The sequence below is a fragment of the Bubalus bubalis genome, chromosome 1 (assembly GCF_019923935.1).
Source record: "Bubalus bubalis isolate 160015118507 breed Murrah chromosome 1, NDDB_SH_1, whole genome shotgun sequence".
Taxonomy (NCBI): domain Eukaryota; kingdom Metazoa; phylum Chordata; class Mammalia; order Artiodactyla; family Bovidae; genus Bubalus; species Bubalus bubalis.
In genome coordinates, this window is record NC_059157.1 from 16,455,173 (window position 1) to 16,477,111 (window position 21,939).

At 41.8% G+C, this 21,939-nt stretch overlaps 1 protein-coding gene across 1 annotated transcript in view; it reads left to right on the plus strand.

Moving 5' to 3' along the window:
* The window catches only part of FUT10 (fucosyltransferase 10), a 140,882-nt gene extending 124,675 nt beyond the window's left edge, over positions 1 to 16,207 (plus strand). Inside the window, exon 6 of the mRNA XM_025278826.3 lies at positions 15,982 to 16,207. Coding sequence (XP_025134611.2) covers positions 15,982 to 16,053 — 72 coding nt within the window. The 3' untranslated portion in view covers positions 16,054 to 16,207. The remainder of the gene's footprint in view (positions 1 to 15,981) is intronic.
* The last annotated feature ends 5,732 nt before the right edge of the window (positions 16,208 to 21,939 follow it).

Here is a 21,939-nt window from a genome sequence, read left to right on the forward strand (position 1 = left end):
AATCTCTGATGACATGAACCAACCAGACCTTCTGTCATGGCATTCTGTATTATGAGAAAATGAGTTATGAAAATAAACATTGCATTGGGTTTGGGTTGAGTTTCCACCTGTTGCCTGCTAAAGCATCTGACACAGGCATCATCTCTTTTGCTTTTCTTAAGTTTCTCAGGCACAGCCTGAGAGCCAAAGGAGAATAAAGTGTTGTAGACCTGCTCTGTTTAACAACGTTCTGTCTTGACTGTGGGTTGTTTTGGGAGACTTTGATTGTATTTGGAAACAGGAGATGTTTGCTAAAAGTAGAGCACATACGTGGGCAGGGAAGCAAGGCTAGGAACTAAGCTGTGTCTTCAAAGGAACCATGTCTCAAATGCTTGTCTTTGGGGAACTTTTTCTGTAAAGCACACAGTTTAAAACCTCTCCCTCTCTTACAGTAATCCTTTTCAGTGACCTTGAATTCAGTAAAATCTCAACAACCTTGAGCTAGGGGGATGGAATCCTGGGAGAAGAAGGAGAGGGCTGTAAGACATCACCTGCTTGCATTCATCACCAGCTGATGCACCTGAGGTTAGGAGTCCAGGCATTCACGCCAGTGACCAGAGGCTCGTGGTCAACAAAAGTCAATGGTCATTCAGTAATGGAGACTCAGGAGGGAGCAGAACATTGTGAGGAAGCAGCTGCAGCATGAAACTGACTTACAGGAAATGAAACAAACCTGCCTTTCATGAAATAGAACAGAGCGTATTCACCTTTGAGGGTTAGAGAGATATTGGCATTATATTTACCAAGAATTTAAAGAAAAAAATGAAATATATTTCACAGCCCTTACTTTATCGTATTACGACTGTCCCTGTTGGTTTGCATTTCTCATCCTTTGATCTCTGGCATCGTTAGAAGGTCCCTTTCCAGTAGATTGCACGCAGGTATGTCCTGCTTTGTGGTGTGTGCAAGAAGCAGGTCTGCATTTGTGTGAGTGTGAGTATTCAGCTCTATAAACAGATATTCAGATACTTTAGGAATTTATGTCTGGAGAGATTGACTCCTATCTCATTTATCACCCTCCATCTATCTCCTTTAAGACCATCTCAGTTCAGTTCAGTCACTCAGTCGTATCTGACTCTTTGCGACCCCATGGACTGCAGCACGCCAGGCTTCCCTGTCCATCACCGACCCCTGGAGCTTGTTCAAACTCATGTCCATCAAGTTGGTGATGCCATCCAAACATCTCATCCTCTGTCGTCCCCTTCTCCTCCCACCTTCAATCTTGCCCAGCATTAGGTCTTATTCCAAAGAGTCAGTTCTTCGCATCAGGTGCCCAAAGAATTGGAGCTTCAGTGTCAGCATTAGTCCTTCCAATGAATATTCAGGACTGATCTCCTTTAGGATGGACTGGTTGGATCTCCTTGCAGTCCAAGGGACCCTCAAGAGTCTTCTCCAACACCACAGTTCAGAAGCATCAGTTCTTTCGTGTTCAGCTTTCTTTATGGTCCAACTCTCACATCCATACATGACCACTGGAAAAACCGTAGCCATGACTAGATGGACCTTTGTTGGCAAAGTCATGTTTCTACTATTTAATATGCTGTCTAGATTTTTCATAGCTTTTCTTCCAAGGAGCAAGTGTCTTTGAATTTCATGACTGCACTCACCATTTGCAGTGATTTTGGAGCCCCCAAAAATATGCTCAGAGCCCCCCATCCCCAGAATTGTCTCCAGCGTGTGCATCCAGATCTGGGATCTTGCCTTATTTATTCTGTCATGTTTTAATTGTAAATGTGATCACTCTTCTGCCCTTCCCTTTTCCTCTCCTCTCTTGTTCAGTCCTATCACCTCCTTCCCTGTGTCTCTATTTATCCCTAATAAGAATAGCATACACTTCAGTAACAGACAAACTGGCACTGACATTTTTGCTGTTTCTGAAAAATATGCAGAAGCAAATTCCCACACACTAGAACTCCTATTAGGAGAATTTGTTGTTGTAGAAGGATTATTGTAACAAAGAAAGAAATGACAGGGGTGAGGGGGCCAGAGAGGCTGCTTTTATTGATGTATTTGTTTATTCTTTTCCATGTATTTATTCTTTGTGTTTTCACTAGTGTTTTTCTTGCTTTTTATTTCTTGCTTCACATTTTGTTGTTGTTCTTCCAGATTTTATCCTGTGTCTTTTTACCAAAATGCTTTCTTAAAACATTTGGCATTTGCATTAGTTTGCTAGGACTGCTGTAACAAAGTACCACAATTGGGCAGCTTCAATAATAGGAATTTATTGTCCTGCCATCTGGAGGCTAGAAGCTTAAGATCAAGATGTTGCAGGACTGATACCTTCTTAGAACAAGAGAATCTGTCCCATGCTTCTCTCCCTGCTTCCCCAAGCTTTGCTGGAAGTCTTTGGTATTCTTTGGCTTGTAGAGCCTATTGTATGCCTTCATCTTCCCGTGGAGCTCTCCCTGGGTGCGTGTCTGTCCAAATTTTCTCATTCACAGGTCCTGAGAGTTAGATATCAACCTATTTTAGGGAGATACAATTTAACCTGTAACAGGTAGCTTGTGATTAGTCACACGACCAGTTTTCTACGGGGATCCAAACAGTGCCCAACTTTTTTCTCTACATGTGAGCAATACATCAGGGATCTCTTAGGGGCCATCCAACTCAAACATTCTACGGTTCTATTTGTCAGAGATAAAATTAAGGGCAAGTCATGAACCAGGTCAACAGATTCACATCAAAGTAGTGATGCTCACATGGTCACAGAGTTATAGTTGTGGAGTAAAACTCTCCTATCTTTTCCTATTTTTAATCCTCTCAGGCATAGAGAAGGCATTGAAAATAAAAGGATAAATCATATGTAGAGTGAGGACTGGTGATTAAGCAGAAGAATTGAGTCTTGAAGACCTCCCTTAATAGTAGAAATGCAGACTTCCCTGATGCTGGGAAAGATTGAAGGCGAGAGGAGAAGGGGACAACAGAGGATGAGATGGTTGGATGGTATCACTCACTCAATGGACATGAGTTTGGGTAAACTCCAGGAGTTGGTGATGGACAGGGAGGCCTGGTGTGCTGCAGTCCATGGGGTCACAAAGAGTCAGACATGACTGAGCGACTGAACTGAACTGAACTGAACTGGTGGTCCAGTGGTTAAGAATGCACCTGCCAATTCAAGGAACATGTGTTCGATCCCTGGTCTGGGGAGATCCTGCATGGTGAGGGACAACTAAGCCCTCACGCCACAAGCTCTGAGCCCGCACATCCTAGAACCCGTGCTCCACAACAAGAGAAGCCATTGCAATGAGCACTGTGTGCTTAAATGAAATGCACTGTGCAATGAAACCTATGTATGCATTGCAACCAGAGAGTAGCCCCAGCTGGTGCGCCTGAAGAAAGCCCGCGCACAGCAACAAAGACCCAGCATGGCCAAAAGGAAAATTAATAAATAAATTTAAAAAATAGATACACACTCAGATTTCCATGGACGGAGGAGCCTGGTAGGCTGCAGTCCATGGGGTCACGAAGAGTCGGACACGACTGAGTGACTCCACTTTCACTTTTCACTTTCATGCATTGGAGAAGGAAATGGCAACCCACTCCAATGTTCTTGCCTGGAGAATCCCAGGGACGGGGGAGCCTGGTGGGCTGCCGTCTATGGGGTCGCACAGAGTCGGACACGACTGAATCGACTTAGCAGCAGCAGCAGCTGCAGCAGCAGAAAGTAGTAGAAGTGCTTGAAACCATAGTGACTTAAAGAAGGAAGCATTCCTTTAAGTGGCCATGGACTTAAATTTTCCCCTGTTAAGTAGCTGGTTGCTTTATTTGTAACTGGGACTTGGCTGAAAAAAAAAATTTTTTTTTAACCCATAATCACTCATGGCAGATAGATGGGGAAACAGTGGAAACAGTGGCTGACTATTTTTCTGGGCTCCAAAATCATTGCATATGGTGACTGTAGCCATGAAATTAAAAGACGCTTACTCCTTGGAAGGAAAGTTATGACCAACCTAGACAGCATATTAAAAAGCAGAGACATTACTTTACCAACAAAGGTCCACCTAGTCAAGGCTATGGTTTTTCCAGTGGTCATGTATGGAGGTGAGAGTTGAACTATAAGGAAAGCTGAGTGCTGAAGAATTCATGCTTTTGAACTGTGGTGTTGGAGAAGACTCTTGAAAGTCCCTTGGACTGCAAGGAGATCCAACGAGTCCATCCTAAAGGAGATCAGTCCTGGGTGTTCATTGGAAGGACTGATGTTGAAGCTGAAACTCCAATTCTTTGGCCACCTGATGTGAAGAACTGACTCATTTGAAAAGACCCTGATGCTGGGAAAGATTGAGGGCAGGAGGAGAAGGGGACGACAGAGGATGAGGTGGTTGGATGGCATCACCGACTTGATGGACATGGGTTTGGGTGGACTTTGGGAGTTGGTGATGGACAGGGAGGCCTGGCGTGCTGCGGTTCATGGGGTTGTAAAGAGTTGGACACAACTGAGTGACTGAACTGAACTGAACTGAATCACCTAAAGGATAATATAGTTTCAAACTATGATCAGAGTTCATGAGACATTTTAATTTACTTTTTGAACTTACTCCATTTGTAGCTATTTAAATTGCAGCGAAGTATTTTTTTTAGAGAGAGTGCACTGAGCAGAGGCTTAACTTAAAAAAAATTTTTTTTTAGTATCACTATATATATATGGCAAGTGTAAGCTCAATTGAGGATATATAATTACTTGGCTGTGCCCTATAGTAATGTTCAACGTGGTGGAGAAAGTTGTTATTTTTAGCATCCTGAATAAGGAAGTTTTCCTTTCTTAGCCTCCAGTCTTCCCTGCCACATCCACCCAAGTTAACCTTGATACATTATTGATGAATCCTCAATATTCAGTTTCTATATATAATTTTTAACCAATAAAAATTTTAAAAAGATTTGAGGTGCATAATTTTATCACTCTGAATTTTTATGTATCAGCCTAGCTTGGCTTCTGACCTCTGTAATCCCTTTTTTCCAAATGACTATGGCCACAGAACTCCCAAACAACTATATGCTGGTCTTTAGGATGAATTCTGGCCTTAAAAGTAGGTTGAAATTATGATTTTGGGGCCCTCATTGTGAGATGAGTTTTTAAGTGGCTTCTAGGCTGCCCCTAGCTTTGTGTTTTTTTTTTTTTTTTTTTTTTTTTTTTTTAACACTGAGCTATATGAGCTGTTTGTATAGTTTGGAAATTCATCCCTTGTCAGTTGCATCTTCTGCAAATATAAATGCTCTTTTAAAATGAGTTCAGTTCAGTTAGTTCAGTTGCTCAGTCGTGTCCAACTCTTTGTGACCCCATGAATTGCAGCATGCCAGAGTTATTCTATACATAATTAAAATCATAATTAGAAGCAGTATACAGCTTATGAAAATGCTGATGATAAATAGAAAAAGTAAAGTATAAAATTGTGATTAAATCTGGAAACCTGGAAAGGGAACCAGAGAAAGAGAATTTGTGAGGTGGTGGGATGGCCAAAGGGTAGTTGATTCTTTTTCTTTTATTTGAATTCCCTCATGGCCATTTTAATGCTGTTCTTATATCTAATTGTCTTAAAGAATGATCTAGAGTCCAGATTCAAGATCAGACCCATGAGTTGAATCTTTCCCTTCTTAATAGTCTCTAAAATGATAGTAAAGGAATTTTTTTTTTTAAAGGCATTAAAGGACTTCCCTGGCAGTCTAGTGGATGGGACTCTGTGCTTCCAATGCAGGAGTGTGGGTTCGAACCCTGGCTGGGGAACCAAGGTCTCATGCCACACCATGTGAACAAAGGAGAAAAAGTATTAAAAGTACAACAATGAAGGCTAGAGCAGCTCTGTAATTTGGGATTAGGTTCATTTCAAGTAACAGAAAAATCTAAAATAATAGTGTCTTAAATAAGATAGTTTATTTCTCTATTATGTTCCAGAAGGCCAGAAGTGGTCAGCCTAGTGTTAGGGACCTCAGACTCCTCATTTTTTGCTCATTCTTGTTTCTGTTCCCAAGATCACCTTAGGGTCCAAAATAAATAAATAAATAAAATGAGTTATTATTGTTGTAGTTGTTCTTATGTCCCTAAAAGACAACCATTTAGTGACTGAACGCAAGGCTGGCAGTACACTTTCATTACCTCTCTGGTAGAATACCCATGTGGTGCCTTCTTCTAGGATTCAGTGGTTTCTCATTTAAACAGGTTCCTTGTTATCCTTAAAGACACCATGGTCTCAGAACAATGTCTGGTCTTTGAGGTGCCCTGTTTTGGGGATTGAACCCTGATAGTGGAAATTTTCTCCACAGCTAGTGAAAAACCACAGCAGAGTTAGGCTATGCCCTATTGAACCATCACTCTTGCAGGAGTTATTTCAACAGAGGTGCTCCTCCTGGGCCAATAAGATAGCCAGGTGCCACCTCTTTAGCATATGTGCCACATTTTCAGAAGGGTTCACACTGAAAGTTAAAGGAAATGATGAAGGACGTGAGTTCAGAGAAGCCAGTTATAAGCCAGGGAATGGAATGGTTTCATACATTCAGCTCTTCTGGCTTGAGGATTTAATATGTACCAGGCGCTGTACTGGGTGTTGGGTATAGAGATGAATGAAATAGACGTGGTGCCTACACTTCCTGGAGCTCACTATTGGGTGAGTTTCGGGACTGGAGACACGTAGGCTAATTAGTAGCTAAACATAAATCCCTAATTATAAAATGAGAACATTCAAGAAAAAGAAACACACAGCCAGGTGTCATGAAACACAATGGGGTGGGGATCAGAGAAGGCCTGTTTTAATCAATAATAGTTAAGATGCAACTTGGAGGAGCAGATGGTCATGATAATGAATTCCAGACAGAGAAAAGGACAGAACAGTAACTCTCCAGCAGTGATCATCTAGCTAGTCCAAGGAATTAGAAAGAGGCAGTTTGGTTAGAGTGTAAGGAAGGGGCAGGAGGAATGAGTCAAATAAAGAGAGATACAAGCAGGGGGCCAGATCAAGGGAGGTCTTCTGGGTGTAGCACTGAGTTCCAGCATGAGCAAAAAGGAAATGGCCAATAGGTGAAAGAAAGTCAAAGAGGACACTTTGTTTCTTTCTACTCTCCCTCCCTCCCTTCCTTTCTTCCTGTCTTCTTTCCTTTTTTAATGAGTGCTTACTGTGTGCCAGTATTATTCTAGTCACTGGGGTTACTGAGCTAAACAAAAGGGATAGACATTGAACCCTGGTGTATCCAGCTTCCTGCTCAGGAGGTCATCGCCCTAGCCCAGTGTAGCGGGGGCCAGGGGGGGCCTGATGAAGCAGTGGGAGTGAAGATGGAGAGGAATGAGGCTCTGACATCCCTCCTTTCCCCGTCTAGCGCTCCCACACATCCACTCCCGATACTTCCACGACTGATGTTTCATCCAGCTCCTGACTTGGGTATCACAGAAATCATTCCTTTAGCTCTCCTTCCTGACCTCTCCCTTACCCAGCTGTCGCCTGCTTCCATGTCTCATTTCCAGAAAATGATGATGATGCGAAAAGCAAGAGAAAGAGACGGCAAGAGAAAGTACAAATCAATACATGAATTAGAACATGAATCCAGTGAAAGGAAAGAAATGTTTGGGGAAAATGGCAGGTGGCAGAATGCAGCCTCAGTGTGCCCAATGAAGGAGGAAATGGATGATGTCTTAGAAAAAGGATGGATTAACCTGGTCCACTTGGGGAGATTAGGTGTAGGATTTTAGAAACTCTAGTTCCCATTAATTTTCTGGTTCTGACACTGATGGTGGACTGCATCTTGGGACTCCTACTTTAGCTTTAAAGCAAATGACTTGGATTATTAGAAGGCGTTATAGCCTAGAAACGGGCACTTGCCCAATGGCTTTCTTCTGTTGTGGCTCCTGAGCACTTAATAATATGCATAGTCTGGATTGAGATAGAGTGTCAGTGTGAAATACTCACTGGATTTGATGACTTAGTGCAAAAACAGGACTGAACATGTCTGGTTAGTGATTTTTATATAGATAACGTTGAAATGATATATTGAGTATTCCAAGTTAAGAGAAATTATTAAAATTAGCTTCACCTATTCTCATTTGGAGAAGGCAATGGCAACCCACTCCAGTACGCTTGTCTGGCAAATCCCATGGATGGAGGAGCCTGGTGGGCTGCAGTCCATGGGTTCGCTAGGAGTTGGACACGACTGAGCGACGTCACTTTCCCTTTTCACTTTCATGCTTTGGAGAAGGAAATGGAAACCCACTCCGGTGTTCTTGCCTGGAGAATCCCAGGGACGGGGGAGCTTGGTGGGCTGCTGTCTCTGGGGTCTCACAGAGTCGGACACAACTGAAGCAACTTAGCAGCAGCAGCAGCAGCGTTCTCATTTAGCATTTTTCAGCGTGATGGTTAAAAATGTAAATGATATATACAGCTCTCATTATGTTTCTATTGGATACTAAATTATAATAGTAACCAGCACTTACTGAGCACCCAGTGTGTTCCAGACCTTGTACTAAGCAGGTTACATGTAATTTTTAATTTTATTCTTCACAACAAACATAAGGGTACATACTAATATAGTTCCTTTTTTACAGATAAACAAACCAAAGAATAGAGGGATTAAGTGACTTCTCTAAGTTCACACAACTGGATTGTGACAACATGGGGATTCTAACACAGCCAGGCTGGCTCCAGGCTGGCTCCAGAGCCCACACTCACTCACTCCACTGCCTTTCCTCCTGGTGTTCAGTTGAGAGCTGCTTCAGCATCTTACACCAAGCTGATAGAGTGGGTTCAAGAGATTAAAAAGAAGAGACAAATGAGAAACAGAGTGTAAAGCAAACTCTTTCAAGGAGCTTTGCTACAGAGGAGAGTAAAGGAATCAGATATAAGTTGATGGGGAGAGTGGAGTCAACCTTCCTTTTCCTTTTCCAAGATGAGAGAAGGCCTGGCATGTGAGTATGCTGATGGGAATGACCCAGTAGAGACTTTAAAAAAAATAGATGATGTAGAAGAGAAAGGAGAATTTGGGAGAGGTTCTGGAGCAGATGGAGAGCGTAGGATCTGGTACCCATGTGGAAAGCATGGTTTTAGACAGGAACATGACAAGGCGAGCCATTAACAGGTGGGAAGGCAGGAGATAAGCCGTGGAAGTCTGTGAAAAGTGACTGTTTAAAATTTTTTACAGAGCTCCAAAGAGCTGATCTTTTAAAATTAATTGATCGATTGATTTTTGGCTGCATCATGCAGTGTGTGGGATCTTAATACCCCAACCAGGGATTGAACCCATACCTCCTGCAGTGGACGCATGGGGTCTTAACCACTGGATCACTAGGGAATTCCCTACCTCTGAGTGAAGTAGGAAGTAGTGTTATCGGCTGGGAGTGAGGATGTTGGAAGAGTCATGGATTTCAGAAGGAAAGAGAATATTTGGAATAATCTGGGAACATGGGGCAGTGAATGGATGCTAGAGAGTGATGGGCATTTCATAGGCAGCAAAGCCAGAAGCTTTAAGGATAATAAGTGACTGTTTCCTTTTTTGTTTTTTAAATGGGGTGAAATTTGCCATCTGTTTGGTTGAAATGAGTCAAATGCTGGTCAGATTGGGCTGTTGGCAAAAGAGAAGGAAGGAGATGGTTTTTTAAAAGCTGAGCCAGAGCTGGGCATCAGTGATGAAATGGACCAGTAATTCATCTCCTTTATTACACTTGTAGTGAATGCCTAACTGGCTTTTAAAAAGAGAGAGGGGAAGAGAAAGAGAGAGGGAGATAATGGCACATGGCTGTATTAGAATTTGGAGACCTGGAAAGATGTCACTCTGCAGAATGAGGCACTCTGGCTGTGGCCATCTGGATTATAGAAATAGATGAACAGCTCCTTAACTGATCACAGTGTGAAATGAAAAAGCTCTCCCAATGTTCCGCTGGCAGGTCTGTCACATTAAACTTTATTTCCAGGTTTGGAATCTTCAAAGCTTCTAAATAAGAGAGAAAAAAAACCAGAAAAGAGAGCCCAGGTGAAAAATAATGACAGTTGGATGAGGATAGGCTGTTTGCTTACTAGGCAGGAAGCCTGATAAACTGAAACCTCTCCCTTATGGGTCCCAGAGACCTCGACTATGACTGTAAGACACCAAGTAATATCAGAAGGCTGGGAGTTATCAGAAGAACCCAGTCTAATTCTCTCTAGAGAAAACAGGAGTGATGATCAAATTTCATTTACTTGTAGGACTTAGACTGTATAAGCAGGTTTCTGTATAATGCACAGGCTTAAGTGTATTTCGGGGGCTGAATGCATCATAACGTATCTCACACCTTAGTCTTCTAGATTTTCTAAACCTTTTTGTTAAAAGTTATGAAAGTGGGTGCTATGGGTAACAATTTCTTCAGTCCATTCTCTGCTCTTGTAATCTTGTGCTTAGACCAAGATATGGCTCGAACAACCTTCTGGGCTGTTAGACTCTCCACCCCAGTCTGGCAGCCTGGGTCACCAGCTTTGGAGGGGCTGATTGTACACTCGGCTCTAAAGTACTTAGGAAAGCATCTGCTTTTCTTCTTCTGGAGCAAAAATACGAACCCATCTCCATAGGGTTGGGGTTCATCTTTGTTATCTTTCTGTTTTAAATCAAAAGTTTGGAGACTGTCCTCTCACCAACAGCATGGAGTATCTACCAGCTGGCTTCCTCCCTGACCTAAGGAAGGAACACATATAAACCACATAGATTCATCCTCAAGTATCAGTCAGGATTAGGAAAACTCTTGTTGTTGGATAATCCATGGTTGAAAAATCTACGGGAAAAAAGATTAGGGGGCTGAAAATTCACCAGAGGCAGATGTATTTTCCAAAGTCCTTAATCCTATATATTCAAATGTACAGATAATAAAGAAGTCTAGATAGGGGAATGTCAAAGAGCTTAAAACAGTAATAAAATAGCTCTTAAAATGGTAATAATTAATACTGTACCCAACATGACAGTTGAGCTTTCGTGCAGAGATGATTTCTGAGAAGACTCGTGGCTGAGAACAGGGAAGGAGGGAGGGTTACACTGAGGACGAGGAACCCCCAGGGCCCTCTTCCTCCTTCTGGATGTTCATGCCCTGTGATCCTTTCTGGAAGGTGTATCCCATGCTTGTGGCTTTAGCAGAAGGTGCGGTGTGAAGAGCTTGAGGCTCCTGAATGAGCTTTCTCATTTTCTTTGAAGAAAATATATTAGGCAGGCCAACTCATCTCTTTAAAAGAGCTCTTAGCTCCTCTTTATTGGTTTTAGTCAGTCCTTTAACCTCAATCCTTTTGGCTTTTGTTTTTACCTGTGTTCAAAGTGGAGCCTTTGAGTGCTAAGTTTTAATCAATCGATTTCTTTGGAAGTTTTTTTTTGTTGTTTTGTTTTTCTTTCCAGTATTCTCTGAGAAATGCTGCCCACTTGCTTAGCTAGTCACCAGGAAGGGCAGGTGAGGGGAAGATGTCTTTTCAACATGAGGGTCTCCACCCACCCCTTCACCATATTGGGTGACAAGGGAAGCAATTTAAACTTCTTCGTTCAGAAAAAGTCACTTCTAGCATTTATACAGTAGTTATAGAGTCTTCTTGGCAGCAAACCTTCTAAATGCTTTCATATATTGTCTCTTTTAATGCTCAATTCTGCTGAATGAAGCAGCTATTGCTATTTTTTTTCAGTTTTACATGTGAAGAAGGGAACAGCAGAGGGGAAAAGTAACTTGCCCAGGATCATATGCTAAGAGGTAAAGCAGGGCTTGTATACAGCCTTCTTACTCCAGGCCTTCCACTGTTACCTCTCCAGCAGGCAGCCTCCTTACGTAGTGCTGTCTACTATCTCTCCTTGTCGTGATCGCACCCTCCACACTCGTCTTACTCCCCAAACTTGCCCAGTAGCAACATCTCACAGAGCTACCAGATTACAGAGCAGTAGCACAGAGTCTTCTGTATTCATGACCGAGCATGGAGCTAATCTATGGTCTGGGGAGAAACACACAGAAGGATGAAGGTAGAGGTGAGAGCCCCTCAGACCAATTGGCTTTCACAAGACTGTTTCAGAAGAGACCTTTACATTGCTTGGAGTGACTTTTGTGTGATGACCATAATTCAAGTGGCTGTATAAAAAGTATACAAAAGCAAATCTGCAAAATGTCTAAATTCCTTTAAGAGAACGTGCAGACTATTTTATGGGTTACTGTTAAGGTTTGCCCCCATTGGTAACTGTTAATTTTTTAAGAGAAAGAGCACTAGTCAAATGATCTAACCTACCAGTTTTTGCAGTTGACTTAAGACCTACTTGGCCATCTCCAAGGTCACAGAGCAATAACACTAATAGTTGACTGACTTCACATAGCATCTACCCTGGCTTTATTTCTTCTTCTTAAAAATAGTTATCTATTTATTTGTCTGCCCTGGGTCTTAGTTGCAGCGTGTGAGATCTAGTTCCCTGACCAAGGATCGAACCCAGGCCCCCTGCATTGGGAGCGATTAGTCTCAGCCACTGCAACGCCAGGAGAGTCCCACTTTGTGTCTGTTTTCGCCTCACTTTTTCCTTATTAGCCTTGTCATACTTTACACATCGTACTAAGCCTCCGGAATCCATTCTTTAACAACAGATGAGTGACTAAACTCTCTGTTTCATAGCTCTTTTGGAGCATAGAAGAGATAATAAGAAAATGATTTTGAAGTAATGGAGATTCAGTTTATTGTTCTTCCTGTCCCTTAGAATGTCTCTTCTTCCAATCAGTGCCTAACACTTTTTCCTCTCTTTTTTTCCCCAAATATTCTATGATATTTGTTCACATTCTGATCACCATCCATTTTCCAGCCAGTAATACTGATTGCTCTATGATATAAGGAAATTATTTTATGTGTGCCCATGTAGTGTTTTCATGGTTTCTCCCATTATTATAATAATCTTTCCTGGGAGTTCTTCCTTCCTTCACCCGTCATCCTATCTTCACTTTCTGGAAAATTCTAAGTTATCCTCCCATCTTTCTTATTTTGCTTTCATAAAAGGAGGGCGATCAGAGCTGTCTGATGACATTTTAACCATTTTATCTCCATTCACTTTACAGAATAAGAATCTTTACTTATTTTCTGTGATCAGAATATAATCAGCTTTTCACCCTTTGGTGATTCAATATTGTTGGGAAATTGTTCTGTTTATGAGTCCTTCACAGGAGAATGCATCCCAGTCAGTGCAATTTTTTGAGTGATGATAGGACAATATAGCTTGAGAAAGTACACTCATCACACACTTTGCCCTTTAAAATTCACAATTTTCCAGAGTGAAATAACATGTTGTGTCATTTAAGTCTCAAAGGAAATAAACAGAAGGGCCATTCCTCACCCAGGCTAGGAAATCGAGATTCCTCTTATTATACCCTTGGTGGTAAAATGTTTAAAAATGCTGAAGAGTTTTATAATTTTATTTTGTATCCTCTTAATAAACACAAAGATACTTTCTTAGTATTCTAAAAACTTGAATGTTGATAAATACAGATACAATTAAACGATAGTAAAGCGGTACTAATGAAATCCAATATACTTGAATTTAGTAAGAAAGCCAAACTGAGGAGTTTCTAAATGAAATTTTAACAGATCTACTTATTAAGTTATGGGTTTATTCCCCTGCCATGACCTGAACATAATAAGACAGACAAGCAGGAAAGAACAATGCTGGGAAAATATTCAAAACTGTAACCAACAGATGGAAATGAAATTTTTGGTGAGGAGTATGCTGTTTTTGTACACAGAAGTAGAAAAATAACATTGTGCAGTTGGAACTTGTATAGTGTTATAAGCCAGTATTATTTAAATAAAAAATAAATTTAGAAAAGTGTGACCATGGATGCTCCCTAAGGGTAAGGAAGCTGCCTTATTAGTTGAGGATTTTGACTGTGTCTGGCCTTTCTCACAAGGCCAGTGTCAATGATGGCATAAATCTCTTTTTAATGGAGTGATAGGAATCTGGTTCTCAAGGGTTTAAGAGGATATACTTTGGTCATGTGTTCGTATTCATGGAGGTTAATTAATGTTTAGACAAAGCTAATCTTGTTAATAGAATTGTTCAGCCCTTTGTAAAAAGAGGACACTGAAAACGTGTCAACTAGAGTGCTTTGGAGTTTGAACAGTCATTGGACTCAGAGCAATACCTCAGTTTGGGGGTTTTTACAGAGAGGTGCTCTTGTTCCATCTTACCGTCTTGATCGTGTCCTTTCCTCTCCCTGTGTGTGCGTGCTAGGTAGCTTCAATCGTGTCCGACTCTTCGTGACCCCATGGACTGTAGCCCACCAGGCTCCTCTGTCCATGGGATTTCCCAGGCTAGAATACTAGAGTGAGTTGCCATGCCCTCCTCCAGGGGATCTTCTTGACCCAGGGATCGAACTCACATCTCTTGCGTCTCCTATATTGGCACATGGATTCTTTACCACTAGCGCCACCTAGGAAGTCATGTTTAATGTATATGTGTGTGTGTTAGTCACTCAGTCATGTCTGACTCTTTCTGACCCCACCCACTGTAGCCTGCCAGGCTCCTCTGTCCAGTGGAATTCTCCAGGCAAGAATACTGGAGTGGGTTGCCATTTCCTTCTCCAGGGGATCTTCCCGACCTAGGGAGTGAACCTGGATCTACTGCACTGTAGGCAGATTCTTTACCATTTGAGCTACTAGGGAAGATCAGTATATATGACATATCAGGTGAGTGTATGCTCCTTGGTTCTGTCTCGTCACAACAAGGATTTGCAGTGACGGACATTAAAGCCCTCGGCGCGTCACAGCTCTCGGGTCTTGGACAGACCATGTTATAGCTCTCAGGTCTCGAACAGACTGTGTTATAGCTCTTAGACAAGTCAGTGTTACAGCTCAATTTTATTTAGAAAATAGCAGGAGAATCCATCCTCCAAGCGTGAGGGCATGCCAACCAAAGACACAAAGAGAGTGGAGGAGCGTTCCAGGGCACGGGGTGGGGGGGGGGTGGGGGGAGGGAGAGAGAGAGCCCCTTGGCTCCTCTTTTTATATGTTTTTTCCTCCCCCTGGGCCTGCCCTATGCAAACTGGGCTAGCCAGGAGTGCTGTTTGTTCTACCCGAGGTCCTCACTCCGGTCCTCGGACCTTCCTTTGACCTTCCTTTGTTCTATTTTCCAGGGCTTTTCCCTTCCTTGAGTTTTAGCCACTGCCATTTTGGACTCCTGTTTCCTATTCTACCTACCTAACATGACACATATATACTAGATACACATTTATACCATATATAATAATATTTACATATATATAAGTATATGATACTTATATGTCATGTTTATTTGTATATCTTTCTTTCTGTTTATCTATCTATCTTTGATCTATCTTTTTCCTGTAGTGAAACGTTTGGGCTTGGTCTCTTTAACTATAACTTTGATTTGGAACTGTAGCCTCCCCCCACCTGGTGCCTCTTGTTATACAGATTATTTGAGAGGAGGGACAAGTAAGGGCTTGACTCTGGAAGAAACTTTGATCTTCCCCTTAACTTCCTAAAAGAATTTGCATAGAGGGTCTGTTCCCAGAACAGAGGTACCCCAGATACTTCAGTAGAAAGTATGGACTCAGTGTGGTGAGGGAAACCCCTAGAGAACAGGGTCCACTCTGGGTCCCACTGTCTCTGCAGGCCCAGCAAACGTTTATTTACAAACATTTGCTGCCCCATCTCCATGTGAATTTCCTTTCTTCCCCTTGAAGTCCCAAACGCCTACCCTCAACAACCTCTTTTGTCTTTAGCTGAAGATGGTGTTTAAGGTGAGGGCTTGGGCCATTTTGGTGAGTTGCTGTCTTCTCCTGGGTCTCTCCCATGGATGCATATTACTGAGTCTTTAATCTGTTTCATGTCAATTTCATTCTTAGACCAACTAGAATCACCAAGAAGGGTAGAGGACAACCTCTTCCTCCCCAGCTGATGAGAGATGGACTGCTGGGCTGGGACTCAAGTTCAGGCACTAGGAGGTCCTTCGCAGTCTAACTTGTCTCCTCATCTTCGCTCCTGACAGCTTTCCTGTCTCCTGCCCCTGATGAGAGTAGCTGAGAGGAAGGGAGCCCGGGCAGGTGCCCCTGCAGGCTGAAGCAGGTGAGTCACCCAACAAAACCGAGTGAAGCCTTGAGAGGATGCTACTTGGGCCAGAAGAACCTTGGAGTAAATGGGTCCCAACTGTGTCTGTGGACCCCAAGAGGGGCCGCCAGACTTCCTCGCCGAGGTGAGTTATGTAGTCAGGAGGGCAGATTCAGCTGAGCGGACCAGGTCCCACCTGGTGGTAAAGCAGTGTCCCAAGGGCACCAACCATGCCCGCTGGGTGTGTGAGTCTGAGGGGCAGAAAAGGTGGGCTGGGGTGTCATAAGCTGGAAATAGAATTAAGTTGTCCTGAAAAACAGGCTCCCAGAACTGGGAGACTCCCTCATTTCAAGTGGTCTGTGCCCTTGGGTAGTCCTTGGGATCAACCCCGGGTAGATGGGTCTTTTCCTGCTCAGCAGTGTGAGCCCCAAGGGGGTTTTTCAACTAGGACACAATCACCACGGTCCCCCCTTCCTCTCCCCTTACCCAAAGCTCTTTGCCGGATTATACGCTATAAACATTATAATCACATTAAGTATTTTACTTGTGAGACTACCTATTGTATCTATTATAATAACAATAAATCTGGCTGAACATTTATTATGCCCACAGGGTATCTAATGCCTTGGTAAACCTTCCCTCTCCTATTATACTTTCTGTTTTGTCCTTCCCTAATATGGGAAGCAAGGTGGCTGTTTTGCAGACCCTGATATTAGTTAGAAATTTAATTTTCTTTAAGCATTTGGAAGATTAGAGCTGATGATAGTGAATGATTTTTTTTTCCCTGAAAATTAATATCTGCCATGAAATTGAATAATAGATAAGCACCAAGATGTTCAGGATAAGAGTGGTAGAAACCTCATGGTCAGAGGGTGGGCCTGGCTGAATTAACGATTGCTCTTTTTCTGCCCTCTGTTTCCCCAAGTAAAGAACTTGCCACCCTATTTTGTAAAACATGAATTTGACCCCTAGGCGGTTGATTGGAACATAAGTGGACCCTGACCTAAGACCCAGAGAGAGGTTTTGTTCCCCTAAGGACTTACTGGTAAGTGGCCTTCCTCTTGTCAGAGCAGAGGTATGCTGGAAAAGCTGATGGGAAAAGAAAGAATGACAGAGACCTGAAAAATCAGAGCATCAGGAGGGACGATGAGGCAGAAAACAGACCAGATGTCTCCTTAGTCCCTTTCTAAATCCAGCAGCATTCAAATCTACCCTGAGGTTTTGTGATCCGCCACTGTGTTCAAATAACCAAGTCCATTTTCATGCTTAAGCTCGGTTGAGTCCTTCAATTCATTTCAGTTATTCGCTGCCAAAGCAGCTTTAATGAATTGAGTCAATATTCCGGTGAAACTACCAAGACCCCGGGTATTTGCTGCTGTGGGCGTGAGGGTGGGCTCAGGGGGGCACTGGGTACTTTGCTGCCAGGTTTCAGACTGTCCCATTTATCACATCTTGTGCTTCAAAGTGTGCTTTGCCTTGAAGAGGTTCTCTAGACGCACAGCCATTGACCTTGGACTCCCTGAAGGCAATGGGGCCCAGATACGTGAAACCTAAGAAAAACAACAGCTTTCTTTTCACAAAGTCAGTGTTGCCTTATGTTTTTAGAGCCAGAGGCTTGATTGTGCTTTTGGGGGCTGACAGTTCTTTTGTTTTGGAAAAACACCCTATAGGTTAATCAAAGTTAAAGCCCACATCCTGTGTTGGACTGGAGACAGGGAGGTGCTGAACTGGGCTCCATAGTTTGGTCAAAGGTTGCCTTCCTCATGGGTGAAATAGCATCCCTGAGAATACGTGTGAGAAGAGGCTGGCTGGTGATGACAGGGGAAGAAAATACTCACTTTCCTTTTTGTTTGTTTTTCTCTATTCTGGGTGGTGGGCCAGAGCCTCTGACACCAACCTGCGTAGGTTTGAATCTCAGCTCTGCCGTCATTCAGGACCCAGTCAGGAGGCATAACCACAACTAAGAGAATTTCATAGAAATTTCACAGGAAGAATTATCAATTAGGCCAAACGGTGTTAACTAGATGACTGAAAGGGTTTCACAGGGGTAGCAGCCCAGAGAAGTGGCTGTTACCACTAGATCTGAGGCCACGAAGAGAAGCTAGAAGAGTTAAAACTTAAGTTGTTAAACGAGGAGCCCCGTGGAGATGGAAGTCAGACTTCTGAGGAGGGGCCCCTGCTCCATGTGTCCCGGAGTCTCTGAGTTGAAAGGAAGGGCCTGTGGGACCCAGCTTTCCTAAGAGCAGGTGCTGGTTGCCTATTGCTGGCCTCTTGGGAGGTGGGAGCAAAAAGGGAAGCTTGTCCTGTAAGCCTTGTATGTGTGTGTGTAAAACCCTTATGCTCTTTAACTCCCTTATGCCTTCACCCAGCTTTCAGCCAAAGGTGATTGTATGGCATGTCAAAACCTGGTCTCAGCTGTGTTTTGTAATTCATGGTTGAACCCAATTCCATGCTTGGGTAACACATGATGGAGATTGAAAGTCGCTTGACAAGGCTGGTTCTGAGGTGGCTAGAGGTGAGCTGTGGAGGAGTGCAGCTGAGAACCAGATCCACATCCAGGAGTTTGGGATTAGCAGACACAATATATAATTTATATAAAAGAGAGAAACCATGACATCCTACTGTATAGCACAGGGAACTATACTCAATATTTTGTAGTAAATTATAATGAAAAATATGAAAAAGAATATATATTTGGGTAACTGAATCACTTTACAGTACCCAGAAACTAACACAAATATTGTAAATCAACTATACTTCAATTAAAAAATCCCAGAAAATAACAACTTTAGGAAGGACGTAAGGAAAATAGGCTATATCCAAAACAATTATTCAACCAGATTTACTGATACTGTCCTGGAAATAAAACTAAAATCAGCACAGAATAAATTTTTTTTAATGGAAAAGCAAAAAACCCTCTCAAAGCGATTTTACTATAGATATGGGAAAATGCTAACATGATATTGTGCAAAAAAAGAGGCACACGAAATTCCTTGTGTAGTGTGATCTCAAAATTACCCAGAAGAAAACTTGATGGGCATATATTAAAATATTAAACTGATTAATTTTGGATTACAGTATAATGTATATGTAAGACTGTAGCCACCGATGCAATGGACATGAACTTGGGCAAACTTCGGGAGATGATGAGGGACAGGGAGGCCTGGTGTGCTTTAGTCCAAGGTGTCTAAAGAGTTGGATATGACTGGGCAACTCAACAAGACTATACTAAATCAAAAAATAAAGAAAAAAGAACCTTTGGGCATTCTGGTAGCAGGAAAAATATGAAAGCCATTAATAGGAAACTTCTGTGATAAGTTTAAATGTCTTCAAGCCTAGTTAGTCTCAGAGACACAAGTACACAAACAAATACACACACACACACACACACACACATACACACACACACAAATGTGCACCCATTTGTGGAAGAGTAAGCTGTTTTCCTCCAATTAAACTCTGTGAGAATTTTTTTCATGTGGAAATTTCATAAAGAGGAAATAAATTACATCTCCAATACCTTATGTATAGATTTATACTTATATTAGAAAGTAAAATGATTCATTAATAGAATACTTGGAATAATTTATGTTGGTTTTTTTTTTTTTGGTAAAGGCCTTTCATAAAAACCAAGAGCATAATGTTAAGAGTGAAAGTCAATGAAGGTTAAGTCTGGCAGGAACCACACCACAATAAATAGGTAAATTTTTGAGTGGTTAACCTGGTCCAAGAATAGATCCTGGAGAAGCACTGACTTAACCAAGGTCACAGAAGATGCTAAATGCAGAGCCAGAATTAAATCTTGTGACTTGATTTTTCAACCTGACCATGGTACCCATCCCCTTACCTAGCCCAAAAGAAGAAATGTGTAACTGACTTCAGCTTCTATGGTCAGCGTCCATCACTGACTTCAGCCCCGATCCCAAATGTTCTACTAATGTATACTCACCCACTTCCCCCCTTCATATCAAACTACTTTTTAATTTCAAACCCTATCTTTCTTTGGATGAGTGCACATTTGTGTGTATGTGTGTGTGTGTGTGTTTGTGTACTTGTGTCTCTTAGACTAACTAGGCTTGAAGACATTCAAACAATATTCTGTATCCAGATTTTAGCCCCAGTAGGCCAAACTGCAAACACTTGTCTTTCAATGATTAATGGAGAGAAATTTATGTTATAACTGATGGGAAATTTACAAGATGCTTTTAATATAATTAAAAGTAATGTCTCTATTGGCTTTTAACTCTTCTCCAAGCCCAGTACTGGCTTCTTTCCAGAACTAACACATCTTACCCAGCAACTGGAGAACATGTTTTAAGAAAAAGAAAAAAACCAAAAACTTCCATCTTTGAATTCATACTTGATCAACCAGAGTGTAGCTTGTGAAATTTAATCTTAGGTTACTCTGTCATGAAAGATCACTGGGTTGCTTCTATTAATATTTCCTTAAAAATCCAGAAATATTTTAAAGCAGGAAGAAGCAGAGAGTTTCATCTAAACCTGTCTCTTTTTACAGTCGAGGAAACTCAATCTAGGGAGGTTACACCATGTCTAACCACTAATCCTGTGATTTTCTTTTCCTTTTCCCCTCATTTTCATTTGAAAAATAATTTTTGAGTGTCTATTATGTATCAGATGGTGCAGTTTCTCCTAAAGTTAAAAGCAAAAGCCTTGGTTCATAGCCTTAAGAAATAACAAAACAGGGGAGCATGTTTTAATGTTTTAATGAACATAAATCTGTTTTTTAATTTAAACATGTTTTTATTGAGATATCATTGACATATAACATGTTAGTTTCAGAGTGTTATATTTTTTATTTGATGCACAAAATTGAAGACTTCTGCCTGGGACACAGCATCTCAAATAATTCTGAGACTGCTCTGAAGAGGAAGTGGGGGGAAGCCAGGATAATTAGGATGTTCTGCAAACAAACCAAAAAACCAGGCAGTTGGAACTTCCAAAGATTACTGTTAATAAAAGAAAAGCAGATACCTCAAGTTAAGGAATTTAGCAATGAACATCAATCTATTATAGCATATGTTGCATTGTTAATGTTATATTCCTAGAGTTATAAAAAATGAGGGAATAGGGAAATTTGCCTGGGCAGTCAGGAAACTTTTCTAGAATGGATGATGTTTTATAAAAAGGTAAGCAGGACTTTTTATGATGTGTCATAAAAAGGTAAGCAGGAATACACCTACTTTAGAAACAAGAAAAGAGTAAGGCAGAGGAAATGAGGCGTATAGAATAGGTTTGTGCTCACCTAGGAGATACCAAGGACTGGCTTAATCTGTAGGGAGTGACTGAGGGTCAGATTGAATAGGTCAGCTCTGACATCATTGAGGAAGACTTTATAGGGCCAGCTAAGTTCCATAAACTTTATTCTGCAGGTAATGGAAATCTACTGCATAAAGTTAGGTAAGGAAATGACAGTCTACACTTTCACATGGGTCTGCACTTGAGAGGAATAACTGGGAGCACTGGAAGGAGGAAGGGCAGCTGGAAGTCAAAATGAGATAATGAACTCAGCCAATAGGGATGCACCTTACAGAGAAGGAGGAGGTACTTGTGAGCTTTGGATTGGCAGGATGATACACCTTATGATGTATCATCACGTTATGATGGTGAGGGATAAAAAACAGGGAGCAAACAAGGAGGAAATTGAAGCTTCTGGTTTTGAAGGTTCGAGTCATGGTGATGCCATATAACTAGGCTGTGACATACATGGAAAGGGTGGTAGGGGAAAAGCTTGCATGTCGTGTTAGAGCTATTCAGCTTACCCATGATGGAACATTTAAAGGGAAGACACCCAGGAAGTAATTGAAAATCTGTGTCTTCAGCTCAGAAGAAGAGTCTGGGTTGGTGTGGTTGATTTTGTAGTCTTTAAAGAAGATGAGAG